We start from the raw sequence: 18,888 nt of genomic DNA on the forward strand, positions 1-18,888 counted from the left end.
GTGCGAGAGCATTTGACAATGTGCAAGAGAGCACAAGGGTGTGCAGGGGTGTGTGTGGATGTTTGAGGATGTGCTAGGGCATGGGGAAAGGTGTTACAGCATGCAAGTGTGTGTAAGGGCATGCAAGGAAGTGTGCAGCTGTGCAAGAGTGTGCATGCGCATGTGAAAACATTTGATGGTGTATGAAGATGTGTGAGGGTGTGGGAGTGCATGCAAGGGTATGCAAGGGCATGTGAGGGTGTCTGAGGATGTGCAAGAGTGTTCAACAATGTGTGAGAGAACGCGAGGGCATGAAGGTGTGTGCGAGGGCATTTGAGGACGCATTAGGTCATGGGAGGACGTTCTAGGATGTGCAAGTGCATGCAAGGTGTGTGGCTGTGCGAGATACACATGTGAGTATGAGAGCAGTCGAGGGCATCTGAGGGTGTGAGAGGATGAGCGAGGGTATGCAAGTGTGTGTGAGGGCGTGTGAGAGCATGTGAGGATGTTCAAGGGCATGTGAGGGCTTGCAAAGGTGTGCAAAGAAGTGCGAGGATGTGCAACCCCATGCAAGGGCATGCGAGGATGTGCAAGAGTGGGTGAGCAAGTGTGAGGGCATAAAGAGCATGCGAGTCCATGTGAGAGTGTGCAAGGGCATGGGAGGACATGCAAGTGTGCAATGGTGTGTGATGGCATGCCAGGTTATGCGAGGCACCCTCTGTGCAACCACCTGGACTGTAGCCCACTAGATTCCTCTGTCCCTGGGATTCTCCAGGCAAGAATACTGAACTGGGTTGCCATGCCCTCCTCCACAGGATCTTCCTGACCCAAACATTGAATTCCCATCTCTTACATCTTCTGCACTGGCAAGCAGGTTCTTTTCCACAAGCACCACCTGTGAAGCCTCCCAGGGCTGGGATCGTCTTTAAAGAAGGAAAATCCTTCCTGTTCATGTGAAAATTCTGTTTCTGTGACACCCCATGTCTCAATCACCTCTTGTATCAGGGCAGCAGAGACTGCTAGCTGTCTACTCCAATATCTTTCTTCCTTTCTGAGAACTCTCAAACCAGACAAGGCTGGCCCAAGAAAGGAACGTCAAAAATTAATCTCATTTATGAGCAAACATGGAAAAGTCCTGAATGAAACACATGCATCACTTCCACTTAGATGTCACTGGACAGAACATATGTGTTATGTTGCAAAGCAGACTAGAAAATATATTCTTTCCTCCAGGCAGTGTTGTGCCCCAATAAAAACTGGTTTTAAATTCTCGAGGAAGTCGTCTCCCCCCTCTCTATTCAGAAACAAGGTCAGGATAAGCGTTTCCTTACTGGCCACTTGTGTGATGTGCCTTTATTTCTGCTTTACCCTGACACAAAGGACTTAGCATTTTGTAGGCTCAGCTTTACAGAGAGGTCGTCTACTAAACTCTGTGATGGTTTGTCACCTATCCTCCTGCATTACAGTCAAGTATCAAAACTGAAATTTAAATTTGTGAGATGTTCCGAGGGAAAAATATGGTTTTTTTGCTTTTTCTAAATTCCTGCTTTCCTCACTCTTTTGATTTTTTTTTTCTTTTTCTGCCACCTCAGCAATGCAGTTTCAAAATTTTTAAAAATTTACTCTAGCACGCATAGTTGTTTTACTGGAAAGTTTGTCCAGGGTGTCCAGACATCATCCTGCCCGAGTGAGAGTTCACTCTGATATTTTCAGAAGTTTGTCTAATAAAACTTCAAAGGACAGTTAATCTTCATCTTATATAAACCATTTCAGAGAACAGAAAAGAAGCAGTTACACAATTATTTTACAAGACTTGTTTAATCGTGACACCAAAACCAGACAAGGTCAGCACAAAAAGAGAAATTTAAAAATCACTCTGGCTTATAAACATAGGTGGAATGACCATTGTAATTTCCAATTAAATGGACTAAAAATTTCTCTTTTGTGCCTAAAACATTGTTTATAAACATAGATGGACATATTCTAAATAAAATATAAGCAAATCCAGTCCAATAGTGTATTTAAAAAGAATGATTCCAAAATAGTACAAGGATGGTTAAATATTAGAAGATCTATCAATGTAATTCACAAAATTAACAGATTTAAGAAGAAAGCCACATGACCTTTCTGTGGATGCAGAAAACACATTTGATAAAGGTCAACTCTCATTCATGACAGACTCGAAATAGAAGGAAACTTCCTTAATGGAAAAATGGACTTGTCCTAAGACCTTCAGTGCTCATGCATATTGCAGTCAACATCTGTAACCTTACAAGCCAGAAGCAGCTCTGACTTTGATGCGAAACCAGCAACGTGTTAGGCTCCTTATCTGGGTCTTGGTAGTATGATAAAATTCATTCATCCCAAGGAAGCAGTCTTTCTCAAGGCATGTCATCCCAGAAGAGCAATGAACCTTTTTCCAAGTTTCTAACTGTTACTTCATTCTGGTCACTAACCCACGATCACAGGATAGCTATAGATAGGCAAATGTAAAAGCGGCCCTCATGATCATCTAGTTCAATTCACTTATCTTACAGTGACATCCCAAAAGCCCAGAGTTAAATGTCAGTGATAACCTGGCTCAGCTAAAATGCGCACTGGGATGGGGACCCAGGCCTCATGAAGCTCATTTCCAGGCACTTTAACTTCCTCCTCACGAGCAAAAACAAATTCTTCTCCATTTCCTATGTCAGTTTAACTATCTCCTTTAAATATTTTGGGCTTCTCTGAACACTCATGACCTTGGGGATTTACCTTCTCTCTCAAGTAGTGATAGTGGCAGGGGCTGGAGGAAGGGGGTCAGCAGATGGGATTAAAAGAACTGGAGACTTTCTCAGAAGGAAAGCAACACCTATTTTTAGCAACATTCTAGTGTAAGGAGTTAGAAGCCCAAAGGGGCTCTGGAGAAGGACTTCCCACTGCAGGAGGCAGGGAACACAGGCCACTGGGTCTGATCATACAGGCTGTGGGCGGCATGACTTTGGTGGGCACCAGTCACATCCTACTCATTGTGGATTTATGCATCTATTGCTATTATCTTGGGGTTCCCTTTGTGACTCAGCTGATAAAGAATCTGCCTGCAATTCAGGAGACCCAGGCTCCATCCCTGGGTTGGGAAGATCCCCTGGAGAAGGGAAAGGCCACCCACTCCAGTATTTTGGCCAGGAGAATTCCATGGACTGTATAGACCGTGGGGTTACAAAGAGTCAGACACGACTGAGCGACTTTCACTATAATCATCTTGAAGCAAGACAGCATCTTGGAAGGAGTGTCTGTTTCTAATTCCTACACAGGTGCTACAGGGCTACCTGTAATGCTGAGGGGAGGGTCTGGCTGTAGCAGGGCTGGAATAAGATCTGGAGATGGACCAGACCTGCCTGATTCTGGAATTAAGCTTTGGGTGTCAGGGCAAGATGCTATACAGCAGGAAGTCCTGGGGGACCAGGAAATCTTGAGCTCTAACTTTTCATGGACTTTTTTTCTCAACCTGCTCTGCCAGGAATCCATTTCTTCTGGACCCACTGTCTGTTCTGGGCCCAGCTCCTGTCTCTGGCACCTGTTGGCCTCAGCCTTCTCTCTTCTTGGCCTCATCACCTTCCTCCACTGCAGTCCATACAGCCTGATTTTTCAATATGTGCCTTGACAATCTATAAGCACAACTGCCTTACTAGAGAGTAATTACTCTGGAATTTTCCCAGGGCGGGGGGAGGGGGTGCTTCTGTCCACAAATAGAAAAAAATGAAATGACTGGCAGCACACTGTGCAGAAAGTTAAAAGCCTCTTGGGAGAAAAAAGAAACTCTTAAAGAGTTGTCAGATTATCAATAGATCAAAGCTACAAAGACCTTTTTGGAGGAACCCAAGACACAAATAAGAATCTCTTTGAGGAAATGGTCTTAGAGCTGCAATCGAAGGACTCTAAGAAAAAAATCAAATGCCAATGGTAACCTCACTTGTTATTTTAGGCCCCAAGAACAGGAATGTAAAGAACCAGGGTAAGACATTAGACTGCAAGAACTCAGTGGAAATAGTACTCGTTTTTACAAAGAATTTTGGAAACTTTCAGAGTTGAAAAGAGCCTATAATGAAGTTAATTTTAGTAAAGAGATAAAATCTGAATTCCCAAGGGTTAAACAAAAATATACTGGATTTAAGAGACTTGGACACTTACAACTGGAAGCAGAAAACTGAAAAAAAAAACCTCTGTGATCTAATCATTGTCAGAAATTGCCAAAAGACATAGCAAGTGCTCTTGCTCACAAAGAAAATGAAATTCAGAGTTTGAGTAATGGTTTTATGTAGCGGAAATACCTGGCAGGTGACCAGACTGAGAAGTTAAGAAACACATGATAGATGGATCACAAAATGAACCTTTGTTAACAAAAGATAAAGGCCATTTTCAATATAAGCTAAATGCTGAGTTGCTAGCTCAGCAAGGGCTGGAAAACAGAAATGTTGAAACATGAATCTCTCTTACTTATTTAAGCTGAAGCTCTATTGGAAAATGAACACAAAACTTGGATATTCTTGGGCAGAAAGGTAGCATTCTTCCAAAGAAGTTGTTTTGGAAAAAATAAGAAAAGGCAGAGAGAGAGAACAGAAATACCAGCTAGAGAGTAAGTAAGATTTCATAAGCAGAAAATTCAAGAAGTGGAGAATGAAGTACAGAAAACAAAGATCTTATGAAACTCAGGTTTCCCTTCATGATAAGAAAGGTCATGACAGTTGCCTGATTGCATGCGCTGCAGAAGGAGCTCTAGAAAGAAGAGGCTAAGCTGCTAGACCAAGACATACACGTGTGTGATATTTCAGAAGTCAGCAAATGTAACGAATCCCAGGAACGCCATAGTTATAGAAACTTTCAAAGAGAAAGTTCCTAAGCCAAGAACAGTCTTTTGATCTACTTGTTGAAACTAGTGAAAGCCTCTGTTGTACTGTTCTTATGTCCACCTGGAATCTCTTATTCTTGACTTACTGGTATAGATCTGCTAAAGTGAACATTTTGCTGTCAGTGGTCCTACAGCTGATACTAGGAGGCCATTTCAGATTTCTGAACTAGTTATCTATTTCTTATCTGCTTCTTGGTATAGCTTCATCAGTAAGTCTTACCAGGGAAACTCATCATGATCCCATACATATTCATTCCACAAATATTTTAAGTATCCTTCATGAGTCAGGGATTATATAAATGTCAGAAATACAATAAAGAACAAGACACAAATCTTGCCTTTGTAGTGCTTACAGGCTTCCCAGATGGTGCTCGTGGTAAAGAATCTGCTTGCCAAAGCAGGAAACTTAAGAGACACCAGTTTGAGCCCTGGGTGGAGAAGAGCCCCTGGAGGAGGAAATGGTGACCCACTCCAGTATTCTTGCCTGGAGAATCCCATGAACAGAGGAGCCTGGCGGGCTACAGTCCATAGCATCACAAAGAGTCAGACATGACTGAAGCGACTTAGCACATACAGCTTACATTTTAAACAAGAAAACATGTAGATAACAAAACAAATTGATCAGGTAATGCTAGGGAGGGATAGGACTACAAAGGATAGAAGGGAGCACCAGCTTAGACAGCGATCATGGAAGGCCGTGTGGGGAGATGACATTTGGGTCGAGACATGAGTGGAGAGAGGGAGTGAGCCATGTAAAGATCTGGGAAAGATCCTCCCAGGCAGAGGGGATAGCCATGCCAAGGTGCTGAGCCAGAAGCATGTTTGCCGTGTTAGAGAAACAGCAGGTTTCAGACCTAGAGAACTACATGTCTGAAGGCTCAGAGCTGGGAATGGAGAAAGCACATCCTATGTTCTCATATATACAAGGAAATGAAATTTCAAATGGCTCCAGTGGGGTACGCAGCGAGTGACAAGTGAAGATGACGGAAGTATAAACACCTGCCAGATGCTACTGTACATTTTAAGTCATATTTAAAGTTGGAAATTTAGTCTTATTACTATCATAAGCTAAGTCCTTACTAGATGTCAATTGACGTAGTAAATACTAGGATTTTTTTTACTTGATCTTCTTAAATATTCTATGAGTTAAGAATCAATTATTTCAGTTTTACAGATGAGGAAACTGAGTCACAGAGTGGCTAAGTCATTTGCCAAAGACCCAGAGCTAGTGAATAGTAAAACTGGCCTGTGAGTCTATGTCAACTTGAGTCCAAACTTTTATCCTTCACTATTCTGCCTTTTTAAATGACCCATATGTGTGTAGTATAACGGAGGCTATAGAGTGGGCATGGCAACCCTCTCCAGTATTTTTGCCTGGAGAACTCCATGGGTGGAGGAGCCTGGTAGATGGCAGCCCACAGGGTCACAAAGAGTCAGACGGGACTGAGCGGCTGAGCACAGATACAGTGGGAAGGCCGGGGTTAAAGTGAGAGGAGATGGTAATGGGATCTTGGTAATAAGGGTGAGGTTGAGAAGAAAGAGATGAGCTTGAGAGAGGTTTGGAAAGTAGAATGATTAGGATTTGGTGTTTGTTTGGATCCAAGGAGGGAGAGAGGAAGGGAGAGGGGTGAAGGGAGTCAAAGATAATTTCTAGATTTCTGGTTTATGAAACTGTGTGGGTATCATTTAAGAAGATAAGAAACCAAGCAAGGAAGGGCAGTTTGGGGCTCAAGGGGAAGATGGTGAGTGGTTTTAGATTAAGGATGGTAGAATAAAGACCTCTGAAAATGCACTCCTCCATGTAAGCAACAAGATCACTGGCAAAAAAAAAAAAAAAAAAAGTCAAAATCAACATTTTAGAACTCTGGAAGTTAACCAAAGGCTTGCAAGAATCCAGAAAGCATTTATTCGAGAAAAACGACAACATCTCAGTAAGAACAGTAAGCTCTGTCGTAGGGCAAGAAGGCAGATTCTAGTGGTTTGAGGAGTGAGTTGTTATTGTCCAGTCACTAAGTTGTGACCCCATGGACTGCAGCACGTCAGGTTTCCCCATCCTTCACTATCTCCCAAAGTTTGTTCAAATTCTTGTCCACTGAGTCAGTGATGCTATCTAACCATCTTGCCATGAGAACCCATGAACAGTATGAAGAGTGAGTAGGAGTGAGGAAACAATGTTCAGCCCTCACTTGGAAAGATAAGAGAGGTGAGGCTATAGCTGGAGGATGGGTAAGGATTCAGTGTTCTTTTTTATTTTGTAGAGATGTAAATGGTGCAATATAGCTGGTAAAAAGCCTGGCCTTTCAGGAGGTGAAGAGGCCTAGCACCCTGATCTGCAAGACAGCTGAAATCTGACACCTAGAGACAAGCTACTCGGGTTCTTCTCAACTTTATTCTTGGATCAATTTCACTGTTTGCCCCTTTTGCTTTAGAGATAGAAGCTTGTCTTTAAAAATTAAGAAAAAAGACAGAATTGATGACCAAGAAACATCATGGTAAAGGAAGATTAATTATTTACATCATTCAAGTCCTCTGCAATTCTCTAAATGTAGTTATATAATCATTAGTCTGATCAATTACTGTAAAAGCATGCCAATATTAGGTTTATAGCATTTCATCCTGACAATCTGTCTTCAGAGCATCCTAGGAATCCTCAAACTCTATATGCAGGAGCTGGAAACTGCTCAGTCCAATTGGGCTAGCATTGAGTTCTAACTGAAAACCAGGGCAAATAAGTCTAAAGATCTAATGTACAGGTATGACAACTATATTGAATAACATTGTATCAAACCTGAAAATATGCTAAAAGAATAGATATCAAGTGCACTCACTGGACAAAATGCTAATTATGTGAAATGATATGTTCATCAGCCTGAACTGTAGTAGTTATTTCACCATGTATATCAAACCATCACGATGTACACCTTAAATATATATACAATTTTTATTTTAAAATATATAAATTAAAAATGAAATGAACCTATTCATTAAGAAAAAAAAAAAAAACCTGGAGAAGGACTTTAATGGTCCTCAAACTTGGCTGCACATAGAAATCTACTGGGAACTTTAAAAAGTATTGATGCTTGGGTTTCAACCTAGAAATTATATTCAAATTTAATTTCATGTCCTTTAAATGTCTTTTTTTTTTTTTTTCATTTCAAGATCCAGTCCAGGATCGCATGTCCCATTTAGTTGTCTGTCTCTTTAATCCCCTTTAAGCAGATCCCAGCCTTTCTTTGCTTTCATGACTTTAATGTAATGCAAATGGCATTTTGATTGAGGAAAATGTGACCAGACAGACGTGCAAGGCTCTAGCCTCATCCCCGTTTCCCTTAGAAGCCGTATTCCAGTACTGGCTAATTCAGTGTTGGCAGCGACTTTACAGAACAAAACTGCTGTAAATAATGGAGTGGCTGTATGTAGGAAAAAATTTAACAGAAAAAGTGCAAACTAAACAGCCCTCTGGTGGGTGGGAAGACAGCCCCTACCCCCATCCCGATCAGCCACCACACCTCTCTGCTGCCCTAGAAACTGTGCTCCTGACCTGCTCCGCCCCCTTCCCTGGATAGAGCACCCTCAGGACAGACAGAATCTTCTGAGATTCACATTCAGTTTCTGCGACAAGGGGACATGTGGAGTTTTTCTTCTGTATGCTATATTTTGGCTGCACATATATCTTTAACCCAGGAGTCCAGGGGTAGGCAAGGGAAGACTGAGGTAATCAACGTTGCACCTTTTTTCTTCAGCGGTGACTTACTTCTCGTGTATTTTTCTTCATCCTTTCCATTCCTCCGACCTGATCTGTGTAACTCTTATCTTGGATACTCGAGTAGATGGAATATTTCAGAGGTGGGGTGGGGAGGGGGGAACCAACAACAAAGTGTTCTTGCTCTGATCGAATTTTTTAAGTGCAAAACTGACACTCTGAAAACTATAATGTACTGTTGAAAGAAATTAAAGTTCTAAATAAGTGGAAAACATTTCATGGGGATAGATTTGAAGACTTGATGTGGTTAAGATAGCAATGCTCCCCAGATTGATCCACAGACTCAACGCAATCTCTATTAAAATCCCAGCTGCCTCTTTTGCAGAAATTGACATGTTGATCTTAAAATGTTGATCTTGAAAAAGAAAGACAAAGCAGGAGGACTTGTATGACCTGATATCAAGACTTATTCTTAAGATGTAGGAATCAAGATAGTGTGGTATTGGGCAAAGGATAGACACATAGATCAATGGAACAAAATAGAAAGCTCAGAGATAGAGTCATACAATTTTTTTTTAATCAAAAACCGAAAGGCAATTCAACAAATGGTGCTGAATAAATTGGACACCCACATGCAAAAAGAGCATTCTTGACACTCACACCTTACACACACACAAAAATAAACTCTAAATGTAAAAACACAAAACTAAAACTTATAGAAGAAACCATAGGAGAAAATCTCTGACTTCATATTTGGTGATTAGCTCTTGGATATGTCACCACAGCATAATTCACAAAAGGAAAGTTTGATAAATTGGAATTTCTCAAAATTAAAATAATTCATTCAGTGAAAGATACTGTTGGGGTGAATGAAATTACAAACTACAGACTGGGAAAAAGTATTTGTAAATCACATATACAATGAAGTATTTGTATCCAGAATATGGTAAAAACTCTTAAAACTCAACAGTAAGAAAACAAAAAGCACAATTTTAAAACTGGACAAAATATCTGAACAGAACATTTCACTGAAGAAGATATATGGATGGCAAATAAACCATCAGTACAAAAAGATGCTTAATATAATTTGTCACTCAGTACAGTTCAGTAACTCAGTCGTGTCCAACTCTTTGCGACCCCATGAATCGCAGCACGCCAGGCCTCCCTGTCCCTCACCAACTCCCGGAGGTCACTCAGACTCACGTTCATCGAGTCAGTGATGCCATCCAGCCATCTCATCATCTGTCGTCCCCTTCTCCTCCTGCCTCCAATCCCTCCCAGCATCAGAGTCTTTTCCAATGAGTCAACTCTGCATGAGGTGGCCAAAGTACTGGAGTTTCAGCTTTAGCATCATCCCTTCCAAAGAAATCCCAGGGTTGATCTCCTTCAGAATGGACTGGTTGGATCTCCTTACAGTCCAAGGGACTCTCAAGAGTCTTCTCCAACACCACAGTTCAAAGGCATCAATTCTTCAGCACTCAGCCTTCTTCACAGTCCAACTCTCACATCCATACATGACCACAGGAAAAACCATAGCCTTGACTAGACGGACCTTCGTCACTAGGGAAGGCAAATTGCAAAAGAATGAGCTGCCGTGACATACCATTTAAATATTTAAAAAACAAAAACAAACAACCCTGACAATACCAAATGCTGTCAAAGATTTGAAACGAGAGCTGTGGGAAGGCAAACATGGTACAGGCACTTTGGAAGACAGTTTCTTATAATGTTAAACGTGGACTTACCATATGAACTAGTAATCATGCTCCCAGCAATTTACCCAACTGAACTGAAAACGTATGCATGCACAGAAAACTGCATGTGAATATTTTTAGCAGCTTTAGTCATAATCCCCCAAAATTGAGAGCCACCAAGATATCCCTCAGTAGGTGAATAGATGAACAAATTGTTGTATACATGATGGAAAACTAGTCAGCAAGAAAAAAGAAACATGATATTCATCCATGCAAAAAAAATGGATAAATCTTGAATGCCCCTTACTAAGCTGAAAGAACCAGAATGGAAGGGCTACATAATGAATGATTCTATTCATGAGGCATTCTGGAAGAGGCAAAACTGTAAGAATGGAAAAAAAAAAAAAATCAGTGGTTTCCAGGAGAAGGGATTAACTAGGGCAAAGCACAGGGTATTCTCTTGAGTGATAGAATTCACATGTATGGTGCTGGCATGATAGATATATGATTCTGCATTTCTCAATGCCTACTAGCACAAAGAGTGAATTGTATAAATTTTTTTCTAAGTTAACTAGTAGGTTAGAGGGGGGAAGTGGAGATTGTGACCATGTTTAATGACTAACCATCAAAGAGCAGACTATGGAAAAGGGAGCAAAAATAACTTTATAGTGAAGAAACCTGGCAAACACTACCTGAACCCATTAATGTCATCAGTGTTGAGTCATGTCAATCTCCTGTACCCCGATGTTAATTTCAATCACTGAAATTAACATGACCTGAAATTAACATCACCAGTAGTGGGACAAATAAAATTTTCTGTGCCTTCGGGATGCACTGAGAAACACACAACCACCATTTCTCTGGTTTTTGTGGCTAGAAATGCATAATCTGAATCAAAACATGAGAAAACATCAGATAAACAAAAAGTGAGGGACATTCTAGGAAATAAATGTGCTATATGCTACAAAAACTTACTCCTTAGAAGGAAGGTTATGACCAACCTAGACAGCATATCGGAGAAGGCAATGGCACCCCACTCCAGTACTCTTGCCTGGAAAATCAATGGATGGAGAAGCCTGGTAGACTGCAGTCCATGAGGTCACTAAGAGTTGGACACAACTGAGCAACTTCACTTTGACTTTTCACTTTCATGCACTGGAGAAGGAAATGGCAACCCACTCCAGTGTTCTTGTCTGGAGAATCCCAGGGATGGTGGAGCCTGATGGGCTGCCATCTATGGGGTTGCACAGAGTCAGACATGACTGAAGCGACTTAGCAGTAGCAGCAGCAGACAGCATATTAAAAAGCAGAGGCGTTACTTTGCCAACAAAGGTCCGTCTAGTCAAGGCTATGGTTTTTCCAGTAGTCATGTATGGATGTGAGATTTGGACTATAAACAAAGCTGAGCGCAGAAGAATTGATGCTTTTAAACTGTGGTGTTGGAGAAGACTCTTGAGAGATACCTTGGACTGCAAGGAGATCCAACCAGTCCATCCTAAAGGAGATCAGTGCTGGGTGTTCATTGGAAGGTCCGATGTTGAAGCTGAAACTACTTTGGCTACCTGATGCAAAGAGCTGACTCATTGGAAAAGACCCTGATGCTGGGAAAGATTAAGGGCAGGAGGAGAAAGGGACGACAAAGGATGAGATGGTTAGATGGCATCACAGACTCAATGGACATGAGTTTGGGTGGGCTCTGGGAGTTGGTGTTGGACACAGAAGCCTGGTGTGCTGCAGCTCATGTGGTCACAAAGAGTCAGACATGACTGAGTGACTGAACTGAACTGAACTAAATCAATAAATATAAGAGGAATGAGAGAAATGGAAAATCACCATTAGATTACCACTTTAATCCTGGAATGAGAAGTCAAGTGGACCTTAGGAAGCATCACTAGGAACAAAGCTAGTGGAGGTGATGGAATTCCAGTTGAGCTATTTCAAATCCTGAAAGATGAGGCTGTGAAAGTGCTGCATTCAGTATGCCAGCAAATCTGGAAAACTCAGCAGTATCCAAAAGACTGGAAAAGGTCAGTCTTCATTCCAATCCCAAAGAACGGCAATGCCAAAGAATGCTCAAACTACTACACAATTGCACTCATCTCACACGCTAGTAAAGTAATGCTCAAAATTCTCCAAGCCAGGCTTCAACAGTACGTGAACCGTGAACTTCCTGATGTTCAAGCTGGTTTTAGAAAAGGCAGAGGAACCAGAGATCAAATTGCCAACATCTGCTGGATCATGGAAAAAGCAAGAGAGTTCCAGAAAAACATCAACTTCTGCTTTATTGACTATGCCAAAGCCTTTGACTGTGTGGATCACAAAAAACTGTGGAAAATTCTTAAAGAGATGGGAATACCAGACCACCTGAACTGTCTCCTGAGAAATCTGCATGCAGGTCAAGAAGCAACAGTTAGAACTGGACATGGAACAACAGACTGGTTCCAAATAGGAAAAGGAGTACATCAAGGCTGTATATTGTCACCCTGCTTATTTAACTTCTATGCAGAGTACATCATAAGAAATGCTGAACTGGATGAAGCCCAAGCTGGAATCAAGATTGCCAAGAGAAATATCAATAACCTCAGATATGCAGATGACACCACCCTTGTGGCAGAAAGTGAAGAACTAAAGAACCTCCTGATGAAAGTGAAAGAGGAAGTGAAAAAGTTGGCTTAAAACTCAACATTCAGAAGATGAAGATCATGGCATCTGGTCCCATCACTTCATGGGAAATAGATGGGGATACAGTAGAAACAGTGACAGACTTTATTTTTGGGGGCTCCAAAATCACAGCAGATGGTGGCTGCAGCCATGAAATTAAAAGATTCTTGCTCCTTCAAAGAAAAATTATGACCAATCTAGACAGCATATTATAAACCAGAGACATTACTTTGCCAAAAAAGATCCGTCTAGTCAAAGCTTTGGTTTTTCCAGTAGTCATGTATGGATGTGAGAGTTGGACTATAAAGAAAGCTGAGTGCTGAAGAATTGATGATTTTGAACTGTGGTGTTGCAGAAGACTCTTGAGAGTCTCTTGGTCTGCAAGGAGATCCAACCAGTCCATCCTAAAGGAGATCAGTCCTGAGTGTTCATTGGAAGGACTGATGCTGAAGCTGAAACTCCAATACTTTGGCCACCTGATGCAAAGAACGGACTCATTTGAAAAGACCCTGATGCTGGGAAAGATTGAAGGTGGGAGGACAAGGGGACAACTGAAGATAAGATGGTTGGATGACATCATCAACTCAATGGACGTGAGTTTGAGTAAGCTCCAAGAGTTGGTGATGGACAGTGAGGCCTAGTGTGCTGAAGTCCATGGGGCTGCAAAGAGTCGGAGATGACTGAGCGACGGAACTGAGTTGAATCACTGCAAGCAAAATGGTGGCTCAGTGGTAAAGAATCTGTCTGCAATGCAAGAAACACAGGTTTAACCCCGGTCCAGATAGATGTCCTGGAGAAGAAAATGGTAACCTACTACAGTATTCTTACCTGGGAAATCCCATGGACAGAAGAGCCTGGAAGGCTATAGCCCATTGGGTTGCAAAAGAGTCAGACATGACATAGCAACTAAACAACAACAGCAGGATTCACTTCTGGACACTACAATTATATTGTATATGCAATAGTTTGAGGAGAAACAGAATGATTTCCTAGTCGCAAAACATCCTCCCCAGGACTTTTGTTAGTTATAAAGGAAAACATAGTAACTTCATAGTAGTTTAATTCAGCAGATATCACTTGATGAAGTGACCAAGGTTAACATCACTAGACATGTTGATGTTGTATCCTTTGATATGGTTTCTATTTCTGTTAAGACAAAGTGGTTTTAAAAAGAGAGAAATTTTATGCAAGCTTTCTCTCTAATGGTTTTTTTCTCTTTGACATTCTGTTTGTTTGTTAAGTCATTAAGCTAAGGACATTTAGTAGGTAGCAATTGTATGAAAATCCAAAGGTATTTAACTCTCATAGTTATCCACTGGGATTATGGGTCAATAAAGAAAAGACCATTCTTGTGGTTTTTTTAGCATTTACAATAAACTCAAATTTCAGTAAAACTTACAGAAATAAAACAGCAATACAATTTGAAATTCATTGTATTTGTAGGAAGGAAGGAAATATTTAAAATTCCTTTTGATAAAAGGAGAATTCTCATGGTATTGCCAACTACAAATTGGCACTTGCCATCTACCTCTACAAGCATTAAATCATGTGCTACTGCTGACTTTCAACATCCCCTGAAAGAAATCAAGGTGGAGAGCAGAAATGAGGCACTCTGTGCTCTAGGAAAACAGGCAGAACCAGTCTTCAGATAGATATTTTCAGGAACCAATTTTTTTTTAATCCCAATTGTTATATTTCTTCGTTTCTAGAAAAGCATTAAAATGCTTTTAGTGGTGACGACTGCTCCTCTTGATTAGTAACTTTCGTGAGACTAGCAGAAACCTTCTGCAAAATAGATGTGCTTGATTGCATGGATTCCCCTTTCACCAAAATCACCTATATACTGAACCCCCACCCCAGCAGTTTCTCAAAGCTATCTTAAATGCTGTTTCTTGGACTACAGTCTTCATTTTGCCCCAAATAAAACTTAACTTGCAACTCTCGTGTTGTGCATTTTTTAAAAGTTAGTCATATCTTGACCAAGCTACCTTCAAACCCATTTCCAAAAACTCAGGTAATATCAGATTTATGTCCGAAAGCATAAAAAAAGTTGCAAGCATAAGAAGAAAACAGAGAATTCAGTTTCTTTCAAGTATCCATAAAATATACATGAACATTGATAATCTATCAAGCCAGTGAGGAAATGTCAATTTCAAAAGTAGAAGAAATGTTATATGTTCCGATTACAACACAATAAAGCTAGAAATTAATTACCAGATCAGGAGAAAAGTTTCTTTGCCCTGGACATTTATTAAAATGTATTTTAAATAATGACTTGAGTCAAAGAGAAAACATCAAAACATCAACCAAAGTTGGACCTTTCAGATGGATTTAAAGCATAAGGGCAGTCTCTAGCCTCTGTGGTATCATTGTGTGGGTTACAAAAGTGTTTCCTTCTTCAAGTTAAAAAAAAAAAAAGACCAACTCAACTGCATCTGTGGATAGTTATAAGGTGATGGCCCTGAGCCCAGCTAGCTGGAGGATGAGCTTGACACTCAGGAAAACTAAGTCAAAGTGAGTTGGGAGCTGTGAAAGAAAGGGAAAAAAAACAAAACAAAACTGCTAAATAATGAGTTTTCCCTTAAGACTGGAGGCAAACTTCTAGTTAGTAAAGTGCCTACTAGCAAGATATTGAAGGCCAGGAAAAAAGTCTCACCTGAGGAACATTTTCTTTGATTGAACTTAATATGCTCAAGGCCCTGACTCCTAAGGACAAAGAGTGCACTTGGTTTGAAAGTGAAAGTCGATCAGTCGTGTCTGACTCTGCTCTTTGCGACCCCATGCAGTGTAGCCTGCCAGGCTCCTCTGTCCATGGAATTCTCCAGGCCAGAATACTGGAGTGGGTAGCTGTTCCCTTCTCCAAGGGATCTTCCCAACCCAGGGATCTTCTCAACCCAGGGATTGAACCCAGGTCTTCCACATTGCAGGAGGATTCTTTTCCAGCTGAGCTACCAAGGAAGCCTGCACTTGGTTTAATACTCAATTGATTTTCTATAAGCCACTACAGGATTTAACTGTTTCAATACTTTAGGTAAATTTTGCTATTTTTGAAAATTTCTTGTAAAAAGTAATTACATCTATAACACCTGATGTAAATGATTCAGAAGCAAGCTTACTAAGTTTGTCTTAAAGGATGCCTGCATTCATAGCCAAAAAATTCTCAATTTGTAATTGTGTTGTTAAAAATCATTCAGATATTCTCTGATTAGAGTAGAATATTTTTTAGTGGAGCTATTCCTAACATCGGAGAAGGCAATGGCACCCCACTCCAGTACTCTTGCCTGGAAAATCCCATGGATGGAGGAGCCTGGTAGGCTGCAGTCCATGGGGTCATTAAGAGTTGGACACAACTGAGCGACTTCCCTTTCACTTTTCACTTTCATGCATTGGAGAAGGAAATGGCAACCCACTCCAGTGTTCTTGCCTGGAGAATCCCAGGGACGGGGGAGCCTGGTGGGCTGCCGTCTATGGGGTCGCACAGAGTTGGACATGACTGAAGCGACTTAGTAGTAGTATTCCTAACATTATCTCCCTAAAATCATGGAAAGACTGAAGCATTTTTTGTGTTCTGTTTTGTAAGGATTGCTTTCTTTTGCGGAAGCACCTCTCCTAGAAGGGGAGCAATAAGGGCTCCAGGTGCTATGAAAGAATAGGGACCCTCACCAGGAACAGCTTCTCTCAGCCATGCACCTCAGTGGTACAAAAACATACCACAGTTGAAAACAGGTTGTGTATGGAGGGGATAAGGGGAAAGTCAATGAATGTGATGAATATGAAAGTCACTGAATGAGATGAATAAAACACTCCCCTCCCCCTCCAAAAAAAAAAAAAAGTAAGGAAAGGAAATACTGGTGTAGCTCTAGGCTGGTCTTGAGTCACCAGGTGGGAGTTTAGGAAGCTTCTGTCGAGATCCAAAGGAGACAGAATCTAGAGACAGGCCACAATGGCGCAGTGACAGAATAAAGACCTGGTTGCTAGGGTCAGGGAATAAACACCAGAAGCCTGGAAGAAGAGAAATGGAGCCCTAGCTCCTTGTCCCCTTCCCCACTCTCCCTCTTAGGTTGTGTGAGATGTTACCTTTCACCCAAACATCATCTTCCTGATTTCAGACCTTAACTCTGGTCTCTGAGTTCTGCTTAGTTCCACATTTTCTACCCATTTGCACAGAGGACCACCACCTCTCCTTTCTGGAATCGCTAAGGTTTTCTACTTCATTTATGACCTGGTCATCAGCCCTACTAATTCAGCTGAGATGGAAGTGCCCACCCCCTCCAAAACACTTAAGCTTCCTGATCTCAATGAAGAGTCTTTGGACCCTAGGATTATGACTGCCTTATTTGAAATTGGATCACTTCCCCCAGTTTCTTGCAGTTCTCTTCCTTCGCTAAAAAGTAGTGACCATGAAGCAATTGAACAGCGAATTGCAAAGAAGTTTGAAAGCCTCTTAAAAGAAATTAAAGATATTGTTAAACATGTGACAAGTTATGAACAGAAGGTCACAGAAACAAAAGAATCTTTTAAGGAAACCAACATGTCTGAGGTGACAGAACTTAGAGAAAAAATCATAGAACTTGATGAAATAAATAAAGTACTAGTGAAAAAACTGCTTGCTAGTTTGGACCTAGGGAAAAAAGAGAATGCAAAGCAACAGGAGATGAGGTTGGACAACCAGAACTCTGAGGACACAGTGCAAGACTGTTCAAGGGATTTGGTAAATTGTTCAAAAGGACAAAACGCCCTTCCTGAAACTCAGCTAAGTAAGGAAAAAGCAAAGCACAGATTCCTTCACATTCAAGAAGAAAATATCAGACTGAGGAACAACATGGAGCAGTTACTACAGGAAGTGGAACACTGGAGTGTGGAACATACCGAACTCAGCAAACTAATAAAATCCTATCAGGAATCTCAGAATGACATCAATACTCTTAAAAATAATGGCACCCATTCCCTAACTCAAACAAATAATGAGTCAGCTAAGCAAGAGCTGGAGGAACAAGTGAAGAGACTGAGACGAGACACCTATTCATTGCACTTGATTGCAACCTTGCTGGAGAATGAATGCCAGATCTTAGAGCAGAGAGTAGAGCTGCTCGATGAACTCCGTCATCAGAAGGAAGAGCCTCTACAAGGGGAGCCAGTGCAAATGAATCACGAGCACAACGACAAGGAACAGAAGCCACCAGAGGCAGACAAGGTCAAAGTACATGAGAAAAACACGCCAGAAGTGGAAGGTGCATTTCACAAAAGAGATCAGTTCTTTAGAAGCCTGGATATTTGTCACAATAAGAAAGCTCATAATAACCAGTTCAATACTCGTATTGCAAAAAGAGCTCTTGTGGTAAAGAGGCCGGCTAGCAGCTTAAGTTAAAAAATACCAAACGTAGAAGAAAAGGCAGATCTTCAAAAAATTATATAGTACATCCAACTCCAGGCATATCAATCACCAAACCTAAGAGACACCTGTTTGTTCAACCAAGAAATAGCCATAGAACAAGAAGGTTAACATTTAACATTATTCATTGCCTTGATGGTTAGGTAAGCTTGGTCTTTAATGAGCATCAGTGTCAACTTTTGTTCACATTAGTCATCTTTACAAGCTGGTTTTTTAGTTATTACACGGAGAGCTATGACACTTTAACCAAAAGTGAGAATTTACAGGTCCAAATAAGTAAAGATCTAAATAAAGACCATAACAAACAAAGGAAGGGATTCTTTTTTCTTTATTTAATCCCTTGGGGAGGGAAGTTCTGAGGGGAAAAGTGTATAACACTTTAATTGTGAACCTTTCAAACTCCCTTTCAAAAGCATATTCCTTTTCCTATTTATTATCCACTGAAGTGTGGGCTGTAGTGGAGTTTATAAAAGCTGATAAATCACTCCTAATCTTCCATAAATTTCCCTATTCCCTGGATCTACTGTTACTAATATTCCCTTCTTGCTCCTCAAATAGTAAATGGTGGGCA

The 18,888-nt window shown here is 41.0% G+C and overlaps 1 protein-coding gene across 1 annotated transcript; it reads left to right on the forward strand.

The window, feature by feature from the left end:
* Positions 1-17,174: 17,174 nt before the first annotated feature.
* Positions 17,175-18,293, forward strand: LOC138072341 (spermatogenic leucine zipper protein 1). The gene has a single exon (XM_068963447.1). It carries the CDS (start codon positions 17,178-17,180, stop codon positions 18,291-18,293), a length of 1,116 nt encoding a protein of 371 aa, XP_068819548.1. The 5' UTR covers positions 17,175-17,177.
* Positions 18,294-18,888: the final 595 nt, after the last annotated feature.

This window comes from Capricornis sumatraensis, unplaced genomic scaffold, assembly GCF_032405125.1.
Source record: "Capricornis sumatraensis isolate serow.1 unplaced genomic scaffold, serow.2 scaffold7, whole genome shotgun sequence".
Classification (NCBI taxonomy): domain Eukaryota; kingdom Metazoa; phylum Chordata; class Mammalia; order Artiodactyla; family Bovidae; genus Capricornis; species Capricornis sumatraensis.